The sequence below is a fragment of the Anopheles stephensi genome, chromosome X (genome assembly GCF_013141755.1).
Source record: "Anopheles stephensi strain Indian chromosome X, UCI_ANSTEP_V1.0, whole genome shotgun sequence".
NCBI lineage: Eukaryota > Metazoa > Arthropoda > Insecta > Diptera > Culicidae > Anopheles > Anopheles stephensi.
The window spans coordinates 22190851-22204145 of record NC_050201.1 but is presented as its reverse complement, the minus strand read 5'-3'; the positions used below and the strand labels follow the sequence as shown (position 1 = coordinate 22204145).

Sequence of the window (13295 nt, the reverse complement as noted above, 5' to 3'; positions counted from 1 at the left end):
AAACTCTCTACCTCTCGTTTAACCTGCTCTAAACATCTATTGCCAGATCTAATGCAACGTTTAATAAATTGCAAATGGTTTTCAAAAACATAAGCTGAAATTTTATTTAAGGGACCAAACCTATCAACGTCATCATAAATGTGTCTACGACCATAAAAATTGGCAAAATCATTTACAAATTTATACAACATCTTTTTAGCAAGCGTCCAAAGATGGTGGCGTTTTGTTCTGGTTATTGCAACAAAAAAAATTGTGAAATGGTTATTGCAGAGAAATAGAGCAGGAAATGATTAAAAGCTTTTTCCCACACAAAATCTTTCCCACACAAACGTAATGGAGAAACGTGCGGAATTCTGTTGCCTTCCAATACTTAATAAACTTAACGTGCCGTAATCTTCTATTGATTTCTACCGGAAGCTGTGTTGACATTAGAAAATCAGACACGTTTTCGTGTTGTTGGGCTGTCCATCTTCCAAAATCTAAAAAATTGTGCTCTACTAAACCTCTTGCTATCTTTTTTGTTACCCCGATATCTAATAAATGTAAACGTTCTGCTACAATTGAAACAAATCAAAGCAGCTAATATCTTCTAACGGTGATCGCCAACTTTTATGATGCTCTCTATCTTCCCTGTTCCTGAACCCTTCATCTGTACGCAACTCAGCATCCACATCAACAAAAATTACCTTGTTCGCTTCGTGCACTCCAACGCAGGAACATTTCAGGCAGCTATGTTTTCCAACGAAGATAATGGTAGCTAGAATGAAATATAATCGCCGATATTACCATATTGTCTGGCAAAATTATTATAAGTTGCGCATGCTAAACACATATTTGAATACTTACCGTTGACAAAACAGCGAGCAGGTGAATCCGTGATAAACATACATAGTTTAGTATGCACCATTTTATCGCCGAACATCAAACCTCTCTCATGCAGTTCATTTATTTCCGTCACGAGTGGCCGCAAATACTGCTCGATGTTGTCCGGCTTGGTGTATCCGCAATATGTCCCAACTAACATTACCGGGGCTTCTGGCAGTTCCTCAACCTTCATAAGAATCGGCCATAGTTGCCTTGCCGAACTATTATGAAGCGGTAATCCGTCGACGGAAATCTGAAAGGATAATTGATTAACAGGTGGGATATTGTCCCTGAGAAAAAGAAAATATTAATAAAAAAGAACTTAAATCTTATTACAAAGTGAACCTATGTGTATAACGCTGTTTCGATTCCCCTATACCAATATTGCCCTCCCGAGATTGGTTGAATTTCCAAACCGACTTGGGAAGGCGTTTTCAGCAAGGTGCGCGAATCCGTTGGCAGCAACACATTTAGTTTTCTTCGAAGTAGGGCCAGTATCATGTTGACGGTTGACCGCGATAAATTCTTCGTGACGGCAATATAACGAAGCCCTTCTGCCAGCGCTATGTTATCGAAGAAACTATAGGTGGTGTCGCTCTCCATGTATATATCTTCTACATCGTCCTGACAATCGTTGTCCTCGTGCACGTCGAAATCCGTATCGGATTCCTGATCCACGGAACTATATTGAACGCCTCTTTCATCACCTGCTACACCTCCCGAAGAATTAAAAGTGATCTTCTCGGTGTGATTGCCCGAAACTCTTTGACCTGTTGCAGCGTGCAATTGTCATTTTTATCATATTTAATGTAGTATTTACACGTGCTTACCAGTAGTGTTAGCATCCAGCTCCGGCCTTTGTACACTGGATACAACGCTTGGCCCCGGAAGGTTGGCTTGCTGCTCCGCTTGCCATTCACGTTCTAACTGTTCCATGTACTGACGGCGTTTTTTGGACAAGCTTCCATCAGTCCGCATTTTTTTCGAAGCCATAGCTGTTTTTACACTTCACAAATAAAAATGGATTCTATATCACGGTTGTAGCAAGTAGAAATAGAAACATTTTAGTGAAAAACTATATACAATTTCATTAGGTTGGGTACCTACCGACTATTTGGTTCACTGCACTAGTACGATCAAACACTTTTGCGCATGCGAATACACTTAAACTCGTTCAATAGCCACACGGTAAAGTTTATTTCACCAAAAACACTATAAAAGAATGATATTTGTATTTAAAATATAAAATTTTAAGCTTTATAATCCGCTTTCATGCGCACCAAGCCAAGCCAAGTTGAAATCTACCTGTGATCTGTCTGGTAAACCTTCTACCACAAGTGTGAATTTCCAACACATAGAACGAGAGAGCATTCAGGAGTAGCGTAGAGTGGTGGACTATGTGAGAGTGCGAGAGTGTGAGCCGAGCGCAAGGCGAAATTTTTCGAACACCTTAACGGAACGAGCGCTCCGGAATGGAGAGGGAAGGTAGTATCGAGGTGGAGTGTGAGGGTAGCTTATGCTCAGGAAGAAAATTCGGCAAACACACTACTGGTGGAAGCGTTCAGGCATGAAGTGGGATTGCGGAGTGCGAGTAAGTTGCGCGATCGCTCGAAAGTGTGGGTCAGGGGTAGCGAGAGGCATCAAAATGAGTTACTCTCTGTCATGCGGGTATCATCTTTGCTTAACCATTGCTTAAAGGAAGATGCTCGTTAAGCAAACGTGCAACATCTTTTTGAGTGACCGTGAGTGATTTTGAGTGCTTTGAGTGCCTTTCCCCTCTTTCTTTCATTGCTGTTATTAATTTTGCTATTATTTTATGTTTTGAAGAATTTAAAGAATCATATTTGATTAAAACAACTTATTTATTCACTTTACACATTCAACACAATATAATTGGCCCAAAATAACACATTTAACTATGATTCGGCGGGAATTCAATTTCGATATAACTTCCGTGCCATGGGGCAGTTCCGAGCCGTGGAGCCGTTCCGTGCTGTTCTGGGAGCAATGAGAGAAGCCGGGAAGCAAATTAAGGCTCCTAGGAATAACGTTGGCATGTTGATGGGATGGCTGGAAGCTAGAAATAAGATCGAAATTACGTTGAAAATCTGTGGGAATCCGTTTGAACAAAATGCTCCTCACCTCACTGCGATACTGCGGTACTGCTGCCGTTGTTTGCAGCCAGTTTTCCAGCTCGGAACCATGTTGAAAGTTGTCTTTCCTGTTGAAGGAGATACTAGAAGCAGAATATTATTGAAATACTTACCATTAACGGTATTTTTGCAACCAAAAAACATCTTTTTACACCAATTTATTCTGCCAGAAGTTCCGGTGCTGTCCGCTGCTGTCAAACTCAATGAAACAATTAACCAAGGTTGATCAACGTATGACAGGGTTGATAGAAACCTAAACGTCATCGTTGTTGATTCAATAGTCTGAATTTAATTTGCAACGAATTTTCAACTGAAAAATCAAATTTTAATGGAATCAGTTAACATGCACAGCTATGTTAGTAAATGTTGTGCACGTTAGAAATTTATTTTCACAGCTTCTTGCAAATTATAGTGATTTATAGTAGCAATTTATAGTAGCACAATTATAGTAGAAATAATTTATTGTTTTTTTTTTAATTGGTTATGCACATAACATGACATAAGAAAACTTGGTGCTATGCACAGTCTTGTAAAATCAAGTATGTTTTCATTTCAACGTGCGAAGGTGTAACATTAGGTGTCCAGAAATAAATATAAATCGCCAGGCAATATATCTATATGAACAACAGTAAGTTACTATTTTCAAGGTCTATCTTTATGAATGATTGTTCCATAATATTTGTTTTTGTTTTAGGAAATGGATGCTGCCAATAATGCAAAGATATTGGAGGAGTTGCGACTCTTAAAAAATGCATCAGAGGCGCGTCTTGTGCAAACGGCACTGATTTCCAAGGTAGTTGCTGGCGTAGCCGTAACTTTGAATGAGCTAGTGGAGGTGGTTTCTGACAAAAACAAGGAAAACCACGAACCAGTAGTTTGCATTCAACGACCTGAATTTTTTGAAACCGTGTCCAGCAGGGATCAATTGGACAGTTTGGAGGCCTGTTTGTCCGTCCAGTCCAATGAAGATGCTTTGGTGACCTGGCTGGAAAGTAAAATAGATGCAACGGACAAAAAGCAGAGGATGCATGAGGCGTTCTACACTTTGTTTGCCCGGAAACTTTTAGTCGATTGTAGTTGGACAGGACGAGCACGAGACGGAGCAGAAAAGGTAGCATTTGTTGCTTATAGGAAAATGCTAACCGTACTAAAAAGAGTAGGTGTTGTCTCCAAGCATGATGCTGAGCGTTTCATTAAACTAAAACTTAAAAACTCGAAAAGCGCAAATGTGTCAAGGGGCATAACAAAAAGTGTAATACACAAACCGCATAACCGCAAAAAAGTAATAAAATGAAGCTTCAGTTTTCTTTTTATTTATATATTCAGTGAGACGTAGGCTTACAAAATTTCCTTAGCGCTTACCTTATGCTATTTGGTATTTAGTTTTAGCACATAGTTATATCACAAAAGAAACGCTAATATCATGATGAAAACAAAACGATGACGTGAACAAACAGATAATATATTCAATTAACAGTATCAGTTCTGGAAAGTGTGTAGCAAAGGGAATAACGCTATCGAATCAGGTTGTGGAGATACTCTAACAGGAAGTTGCAATAAAGATCGAGATGTTATGAATACAGGAACAAGCTTACATTTAACCGACCTATATGGCACTTCAACCCTACTTGTGGGAACGTTACATTTAACTTTAAATATGTAAATATCGATTGACGAAAGCTGTATGTCTGCTAACACATTGTCGTTGTCGGACACTGCATGAAATAGTTCCTCACAAGACTCTAAAAGATCACCTATTATGACAAACGAACTATCATTAGATTTTTTTACCTCTATCAACTTAACAATATTCCTCTCTTTAGTCAAAAACCACCTGTTCTGAAACTGTGTGTGGAGGGAAAAATCTTCGCTAATAAAAAATCTACCGTTTGCTTTTAGTTGTGGATATGATTGCACACGACCGTTATAGGCTTTGATTATGTGACCGCGCTCAATCAATCGGCCAGCAACCTGTTCAACGGTCTTGGTCCCCGATTTTACGCATTGTTTCACGAACCTCAAATTATTTTCGAATTCGTAGGCAGAAAACGAATCCAGTGGTCCTAACTTAAAAACTTCTTCTGCAATATGCTGGATATTATGCACATTGCTGTAATATTGTAATATGTAATATTTCGCAAAGTGTCTGACGAATTCGTCCAGCATTATTTTTGTTAGTGGCCAATGTCGCTGATGTTCCACTGACGAAAAAATTGTCAGTCCACAAAAATAGAACAAAAAATGATTGAAAGCTCCATCTTGCGAACAGAAATCTTTCAATAAAACAACGCTTGTGTAGTGCAAGAATGTCCGATATTCGGTAGCTTTCCACAACGGCAATTCATTTAGGGAATGTATTCTTCGGTTTATCTCAAAAGGAAGCCGTATTTTTGTCATGTATGTAGATACTGCTTCCTTCTGTCTAGGATAAACGTGAACAAAACGCTCAAACAAATTGGTTGTAAGCCCAACTAAAACTTTTTGGGTTACACCCTCATCTGCTAAGTGGAGCCTATCTGATACAGGAAAACCTTCGGCGGGCGGGTAGTGCGCTACGAGTATTTGCGCTCCCGCCCGCCCGCTTGACAGGATGTCGCGCAACATGCAAGCTGAAACTCGGGCTGAAAGTCATTCGAGTTTCAGCCTTCTTGAGTGACCGGGCGTGAGCGGCGAGCGTACTCGGCACTTGTTCTCACCATATTCTCATGCTCTCTTTTTCTTTCCTTTCGCTGTATTGGATGCTCCCCGCTCCAAGCACAGCTGTTATGGATATAAAAGAGCAATTCTTAGAAACCTAGTTGCAAGGAGCAATTTACGATGCAATCGAACGTTTTATTCAGAATGTTTACAGCAGCTGGTCGATCAAAACAAAATATTGATTGCGTTTAACTAACAGTGAAATTTGTACTGAAATTATTAGAAAAGGTATAAAAGTTATGAAAAACGAACGTGAAAAACTATACACACTTTCATTAGGTTGGGTACCTACCGACTATTTGGTTCACTGCACTAGTACGATCAAACACTTTCGCGCATGCGAATACACTTAAACTCGTTCAATAGCCACACGGTAAAGTTTATTTCACCAAAAACACTATAAAAGAATGATATTTGTATTTAAAATATAAAATTTTAAGCTTTAGAATCCACTTTCATGCGCACCAAGCCAAGCCAAGTTGAAAACTGTTTATCTACCTGTGATCTGTCTGGTAAACCTTCTACCACAAGTGTGAATTTCCAACACATAGAACGAGAGAGCATTCAGGAGTAGCGTAGAGTGGTGGACCATGTGAGAGTGCGAGAGTGTGAGCCGAGCGCAAGGCGAAATTTTTCGAACACCTTAACGGAACGAGCGTTCCGGAATGGAGAGGGAAGGTAGTGTCGAGGTGGAGTGTGAGGGTAGCTTATGCTCAGGAAGAAAATTCGGCAAACACACTACTGGTGGAAGCGTTCAGGCATGAAGTGGGATTGCGGAGTGCGAGTAAGTTGCGCGATCGCTCGAAAGTGTGGGTCAGGGGTAGCGAGAGGCATCAAAATGAGTTACTCTCTGTCATGCGGGAACTCGGGCTGAAAGTCATTTGAGTTTCAGCCTTCTTGAGTGACCGGGCGTGAGCGGCGAGCGTACTCGGCACTCGTTCTCATGCTCTCTTTTTCTTTCCTTTTGCTGTATTGGATGCTCCCCGCTCCAAGCACAGCTGTTATGGATATAAAAGAACAATTCTTAGAAACCTAGTTGCAAGGAGCAATTTACGATGCAATCGAACGTTTTATTCAGAATGTTTACAGCAGCTGGTCGATCAAAACAAAATATTGATTGCGTTTAACTAGCAGTGAAATTTGTACTGAAATTAGAAAAGGTATAATAGTTATGAAAAACGAACGTGTGTGAACAATAAATGATAATTAGCGAGTATTTCAACCGTAGCACAATCAGAAGCGATGGCAAACCAGGGTAGCGAACAACCAGCCGCTAATCGATCAACGTCTGTCGAAGAAAAGTTGGACCGAATTTTGATGACATTAAACCACATGCAGCTAAAGTTGGATGAAAATATGAAGAACGTATCCAAAACGATGAGTGCAGTGGTCACAATGAAATGCCAACTAGATCATCTTATTGATAACTGGGTAGTACTGGCGCCGTCGTCATCAAACATCGATACTGGATCTGTAATGGAAAAAATAACGTCGGAAGAAGATATGAAGCGTTCAATGAAAAGTTTTCATGTGCGGAGTTTTATGACGAGGTAAAAACGCGAATGTGTAGTGCAATTTTAGTTACCTTCTACAAGCAGAGGTTACACGAGTTATTGTACGCATTGTTTTGTCAAATGTTTTTGACAAAATGCAGTTGAAGTGGGGATGGCCGGCCTAATCCAAAAATTCCGTTTTATGATAAGACCAACATTTTACGGCTGTTTCAGGAAGTTGCTTCTGTTGGTCCAAAGGTAATCGATGCTAAAATTGTTTCTGATTTCATAAAAATGAAATTAAAAAATGCGGCAAGCCGCGTTGCAATGAAACAAAAAATAAAATCAATAACACGTAATCGTTCAAAAGCCAACAAAGAAAATACTAAGTTAGAAAACATCTAATGTTAGTTGTAACAATAGCAACAATGAATTTACAAAGTACTTGTATGAATTTTAAAAACGAATTAATGTTAAGTTGTTAATGAATTATAATTGAATTTTATGAATTTTAGTTAAATTAAAACTGAATCGTGAGTTGATATGAAATATTGTTTGTGTTTGTAATAAAATTTAATACCAACCAAAATCTTTCACCATTACTCTTATATTAGGGTGTAATATGTTTTTAGTATTGTTGAATGTACGGAATGTAGTATTGTCCGAAACGGAAAATCAACCACTGACCAGATCTTCACGATGCGGCAAATCTTGGAGAAGATGGCGGAGCAACAGCTCCACTCCTACCATCTCTTCATTGATTTCAAAGCCGCCTATGACAGCATAGCCAGGGTAAAACTGTACGACGCAATGAGCTCTTTTGGAATCCCGGCCAAGCTTACCAGGCTTGTACGAATGACAATGGCCAACATCACATGCCAGGTGAAGGTGGATGGAAAACTCTCAGGGCCCTTTGCTACCACCAAGGGCCTGCGCCAGGGAGATGGGCTCGCCTGTCTCCTCTTCAACCTGGCGCTAGAGAGAGCCATCCGTGACTAAGAGGTGGAAACTTCGGGGACCATCTTCTATAAGTCAATCCAGATCCTGGCATACGCTGATGACATAGACATCATTAGTTTGAGGCTCTCCTATGTAGCAGAAGCTTATCAAAGGATCGAGCGTGCGGCACAGAACCTCGGGTTGGAGATTAACGAGGCGAAAACCAAAATGATGGTGGCACCACCAGCGGCCCTGCTAACAAACACTGATTTACGCAGGGGTGATGTACAGATAGGTGACCGCACCTTCGAAGTCGTCCAAAACTTCACCTATCTGGGGTCAAAAGTCAGCACCGACAACAACATTGATGTTGAGTTACGCGCACGGGTGCTGGCTGCCAACCGGTCATACTACAGCCTGAGGAAACTTCTCCACTCTAAATACCTGTCGCGACGGACGAAGCTGGGACTGTACAGAACGTTTATAGTCCCAGTACTCACATACGCCTCTGAGACATGGACTCTGTCCAAAACTGACGAAGCCCTCTTAGCCGCGTTCGAGAGGAAGATGCTCAGAAGGATCTTTGGCCCCGTATGTGTGGAAGGACAATGGAGGAGCCGCTACAACGACGAGCTCTACGAGCTGTATGATGATCTCACTATCGTACAGCGCATTAGACTCGCCAGGCTCCGGTGGGCTGGTCACGTCATGAGAATGACACCGGACGACCCAGCCCGTAAAGTCCTTTTAGGCCATCCACACGGACAGAAGAGGCGTGGTAGGCCCAAATTGAGATGGAGTGATGGCGTTGATGCGTCCGCCAGAACGGCCGGGATAACGGATTGGCAGACGACGGCGCTGAACCGTGAGCGGTATCGAGGATTGTTGCAGCAGGCCAAGACCGCAAAGCGGTTGTAGCGCCTGATAACATTGTTGAATGTATATATATTTTTTTAATTTGAAATGAATGATGAGGTCAACCATTTTACATGTACGATTGTAATGCGAATTCAAACGAACAACAGTGAAAGGTTTTAAAGATTTCTAAAATCAATATTCTAAAAGATAAATCAAATGATGACAAAAATGTCCCACCTCTTTCCCATGCACAGATTTGACTATTGAACGGAAACATAATCTATGAAGTAACGTGGGAATGATTAGAAAAACATGAAGAGCCCACAATTAACATGCTATTGTCTCAAATCTGTGCATTACCGTTATTTTTTTTTCCGAGCTAATCACTGTTATCATCATGTGATTTAAGTTTGCAATTAACTAAGAGAGGTTAATGTGATTAGTAAATTAAATCTTACTTAATTTACGTGTTAGTTATTAAATCAAGCAAACTATTCAGGGGAACAATCAAACTATCAAGGGGAAAAATACCGTAGTAGTTGAAGGAATTGTTGGTTGAACAGGCCGGCGGGCAAGCGATTGGGATGGTAAGCGTATAGCAACTAATTTGCATTTAATCGTTTGATGGGGCAGCTCCACTCTGCGGCGAGGAGTGTTATTTCTTACTTTATAAATATATAAAGCAGTGGACGATAATTCGACAGGAGAGATAGTGTCCCCCTCTATCGAAACTTTATACATTTCTTCGCAGCATTCATATTGCAAACCAACTATTGTAAAGGATGATGATGATGATGATGATGAAGCTGATTCCTTAGCTTCTAAAAACTGTACAATACAGTTTACATGACTAAGGAACCATTGGTTTTTAAAATTGGCCGTAAGACAAAAATCATCTCTTACTTGCAAGCCGGAGCTGTTGGCCAACAACTTAGGATAGGTTGGTGTTATTATATGATAAGCCCTCTTAATATTTTCAAACTCTCTACCTCTCGTTTAACCTGCTCTAAACATCTATTGCCAGATCTAATGCAACGTTTAATAAATTGCAAATGGTTTTCAAAAACATAAGCTGAAATTTTATTTAAGGGACCAAACCTATCAACGTCATCATAAATGTGTCTACGACCATAAAAATTGGCAAAATCATTTACAAATTTATACAACATCTTTTTAGCAAGCGTCCAAAGATGGTGGTGTTTTGTTCTGGTTATTGCAACAAAAAAAATTGTGAAATGGTTATTGCAGAGAAATAGAGCAGGAAATGATTAAAAGCTTTTTCCCACACAAAATCTTTCCCACACAAACGTAATGGAGAAACGTGCGGAATTCTGTTGCCTTCCAATACTTAATAAACTTAACGTGCCGTAATCTTCTATTGATTTCTACCGGAAGCTGTGTTGACATTAGAAAATCAGACACGTTTTCGTGTTGTTGGGCTGTCCATCTTCCAAAATCTAAAAAATTGTGCTCTACTAAACCTCTTGCTATCTTTTTTGTTACCCCGATATCTAATAAATGTAAACGTTCTGCTACAATTGAAACAAATCAAAGCAGCTAATATCTTCTAACGGTGATCGCCAACTTTTATGATGCTCTCTATCTTCCCTGTTCCTGAACCCTTCATCTGTACGCAACTCAGCATCCACATCAACAAAAATTACCTTGTTCGCTTCGTGCACTCCAACGCAGGAACATTTCAGGCAGCTATGTTTTCCAACGAAGATAATGGTAGCTAGAATGAAATATAATCGCCGATATTACCATATTGTCTGGCAAAATTATTATAAGTTGCGCATGCTAAACACATATTTGAATACTTACCGTTGACAAAACAGCGAGCAGGTGAATCCGTGATAAACATACATAGTTTAGTATGCACCATTTTATCGCCGAACATCAAACCTCTCTCATGCAGTTCATTTATTTCCGTCACGAGTGGCCGCAAATACTGCTCGATGTTGTCCGGCTTGGTGTATCCGCAATATGTCCCAACTAACATTACCGGGGCTTCTGGCAGTTCCTCAACCTTCATAAGAATCGGCCATAGTTGCCTTGCCGAACTATTATGAAGCGGTAATCCGTCGACGGAAATCTGAAAGGATAATTGATTAACAGGTGGGATATTGTCCCTGAGAAAAAGAAAATATTAATAAAAAAGAACTTAAATCTTATTACAAAGTGAACCTATGTGTATAACGCTGTTTCGATTCCCCTATACCAATATTGCCCTCCCGAGATTGGTTGAATTTCCAAACCGACTTGGGAAGGCGTTTTCAGCAAGGTGCGCGAATCCGTTGGCAGCAACACATTTAGTTTTCTTCGAAGTAGGGCCAGTATCATGTTGACGGTTGACCGCGATAAATTCTTCGTGACGGCAATATAACGAAGCCCTTCTGCCAGCGCTATGTTATCGAAGAAACTATAGGTGGTGTCGCTCTCCATGTATATATCTTCTACATCGTCCTGGCAATCGTTGTCCTCGTGCACGTCGAAATCCGTATCGGATTCCTGATCCACGGAACTATATTGAACGCCTCTTTCATCACCTGCTACACCTCCCGAAGAATTTATAGTGATCTTCTCGGTGTGATTGCCCGAAACGCTTTGACCTGTTGCAGCGTGCAATGTTTTAACTGCAAAATAAACACAAATTACACGTCATTTTTATCATATTTAATGTAGTATTTACACGTGCTTACCAGTAGTGTTAGCATCCAGCTCCGACCTTTGTACACTGGATACAACGCTTGGCCCCGGAAGATTGGCTTGCTGCTCCGCTTGCCATTCACGTTCTTACTGTTCCATGTACTGACGGCGTTTTTTGATCAAGCTTCCATCAGTCCGCATTTTTTCGAAGCCATTGCTTTTTTCCACTTCACAAATAAAAATGGATTCTATATCACGGTTGTAGCAAGTAGAAATAGAAACATTTTAGTGAAAAACTATACACAATTTCATTAGGTTGGGTACCTACCGACTATTTGGTTCACTGCACTAGTACGATCAAACACTTTCGCGCATGCGAATACACTTAAACTCGTTCAATAGCCACACGGTAAAGTTTATTTCACCAAAAACACTATAAAAGAATGATATTTGTATTTAAAATATAAAATTTTAAGCTTTATAATCCACTTTCATGCGCACCAAGCCAAGCCAAGTTGAAAACTGTTTATCTACCTGTGATCTGTCTGGTAAACCTTCTACCACAAGTGTGAATTTCCAACACATAGAACGAGAGAGCATTCAGGAGTAGCGTAGAGTGGTGGACTATGTGAGAGTGCGAGAGTGTGAGCCGAGCGCAAGGCGAAATTTTTCGAACACCTCAACGGAACGAGCGTTCCGGAATGGAAAGGGAAGGTAGTATCGAGGTGGAGTGTGAGGGTAGCTTATGCTCAGGAAGAATATTCGGCAAACACACTACTGGTGGAAGCGTTCAGGCATGAAGTGGGATTGCGGAGTGCGAGTAAGTTGCGCAATCGCTCGAAAGTGTGGGTCAGGGGTAGCGAGAGGCATCAAAATGAGTTACTCTCTGTCATGCGGGGAAAGTCATTCGAGTTTCAGCTTTCTTGAGTGACCGTGCGTGAGCGGCGAGCGTACTCGGCACTTGTTCTCACCATATTCTCATGCTCTCTTTTTCTTTCCTTTCGCTGTATTGGATGCTCCCCGCTCCAAGCACAGCTGTTATGGATATAAAAGAGCAATTCTTAGAAACCTAGCTGCAAGGAGCAATTTGCGATGCAATCGAATGTTTTATTCAGTATGTTTACAGCAGCTGGTCGATCAAAACAAAATATTGATAGCGTTTAACTAGCAGTGAAATTTGTACTGAAATTATTAGAAAAGGTATAATAGTTATGAAAAACGAACGTGTGTGAACAATAAATGATAATTAGCGAGTATTTCAACCGTAGCACAATCAGAAGCGATGGCAAACCAGGGTAGCGAACAACCAGCCGCTAATCGATCAGCGTCTGTCGAAGAAAAGTTGGACCGAATTTTGATGACATTAAACCACATGCAGCTAAAGTTGGATGAAAATACGAAGAACGTATCCAAAACGATGAGTGCAGTGGTCACAATGAAATGCCAACTGAATGAGTGGTGGACTATGTGAGAGTGCGAGAGTGTGAGCCGAGCGCAAGGCGAAATTTTTCTAACACCTCAACGGAACGAGCGTTCCGGAATGGAGGGGGAAGGTAGTATCGAGGTAGAGTGTGAGGGTAGCTTATGCTCTTGAAGAATATTCGGCAAACACACTACTGGTGGAAGCGTTCAGGCATGGAGT

General features: G+C 40.7%; 2 protein-coding genes and 1 long non-coding RNA gene across 6 annotated transcripts; all 3 read right to left on the bottom strand.

Moving 5' to 3' along the window:
• Positions 1 to 273: 273 nt before the first annotated feature.
• Positions 274 to 1842, bottom strand: LOC118508487. The gene is made up of 4 exons (XM_036048347.1): positions 1695 to 1842; positions 1285 to 1634; positions 847 to 1117; positions 274 to 757 (listed from the first exon to the last, which is right to left on the bottom strand). Exons 1-4 carry the CDS (start codon positions 1840 to 1842, stop codon positions 555 to 557), a joined length of 972 nt encoding a protein of 323 aa, XP_035904240.1. The 3' UTR covers positions 274 to 554.
• An 865-nt stretch (positions 1843 to 2707) lies between these two features.
• LOC118515044 lies at positions 2708 to 5115 on the bottom strand. Of its 2 annotated transcripts, XR_004906950.1 has the most exons (3): positions 3170 to 5115; positions 3007 to 3085; positions 2708 to 2941 (listed from the first exon to the last, which is right to left on the bottom strand). It is a non-coding gene; the product is annotated as an uncharacterized LOC118515044 (long non-coding RNA). The 2 variants fall into 2 exon arrangements; XR_004906949.1 differs by lacking the exon at positions 3170 to 5115 and having other exon boundaries at positions 3007 to 3163.
• A 1667-nt stretch (positions 5116 to 6782) lies between these two features.
• Positions 6783 to 11403, bottom strand: LOC118514955. 3 transcript variants are annotated; one of them, XR_004906942.1, is made up of 5 exons: positions 11267 to 11403; positions 10829 to 11099; positions 10669 to 10739; positions 7300 to 7487; positions 6783 to 7185 (listed from the first exon to the last, which is right to left on the bottom strand). XR_004906942.1 is itself a non-coding variant. In XM_036061805.1 (4 exons), exons 1-4 carry the CDS (start codon positions 11345 to 11347, stop codon positions 7476 to 7478), a joined length of 435 nt encoding a protein of 144 aa, XP_035917698.1. In that variant the 5' UTR covers positions 11348 to 11403; the 3' UTR covers positions 6783 to 7475. The 3 variants fall into 3 exon arrangements, 2 of the variants coding, with proteins under 2 accessions (XP_035917698.1, XP_035917697.1); XM_036061805.1 differs by having other exon boundaries at positions 6783 to 7487; XM_036061804.1 differs by lacking the exons at positions 6783 to 7185; positions 7300 to 7487 and having other exon boundaries at positions 10071 to 10739.
• Between the last annotated feature and the right edge of the window lie 1892 nt (positions 11404 to 13295).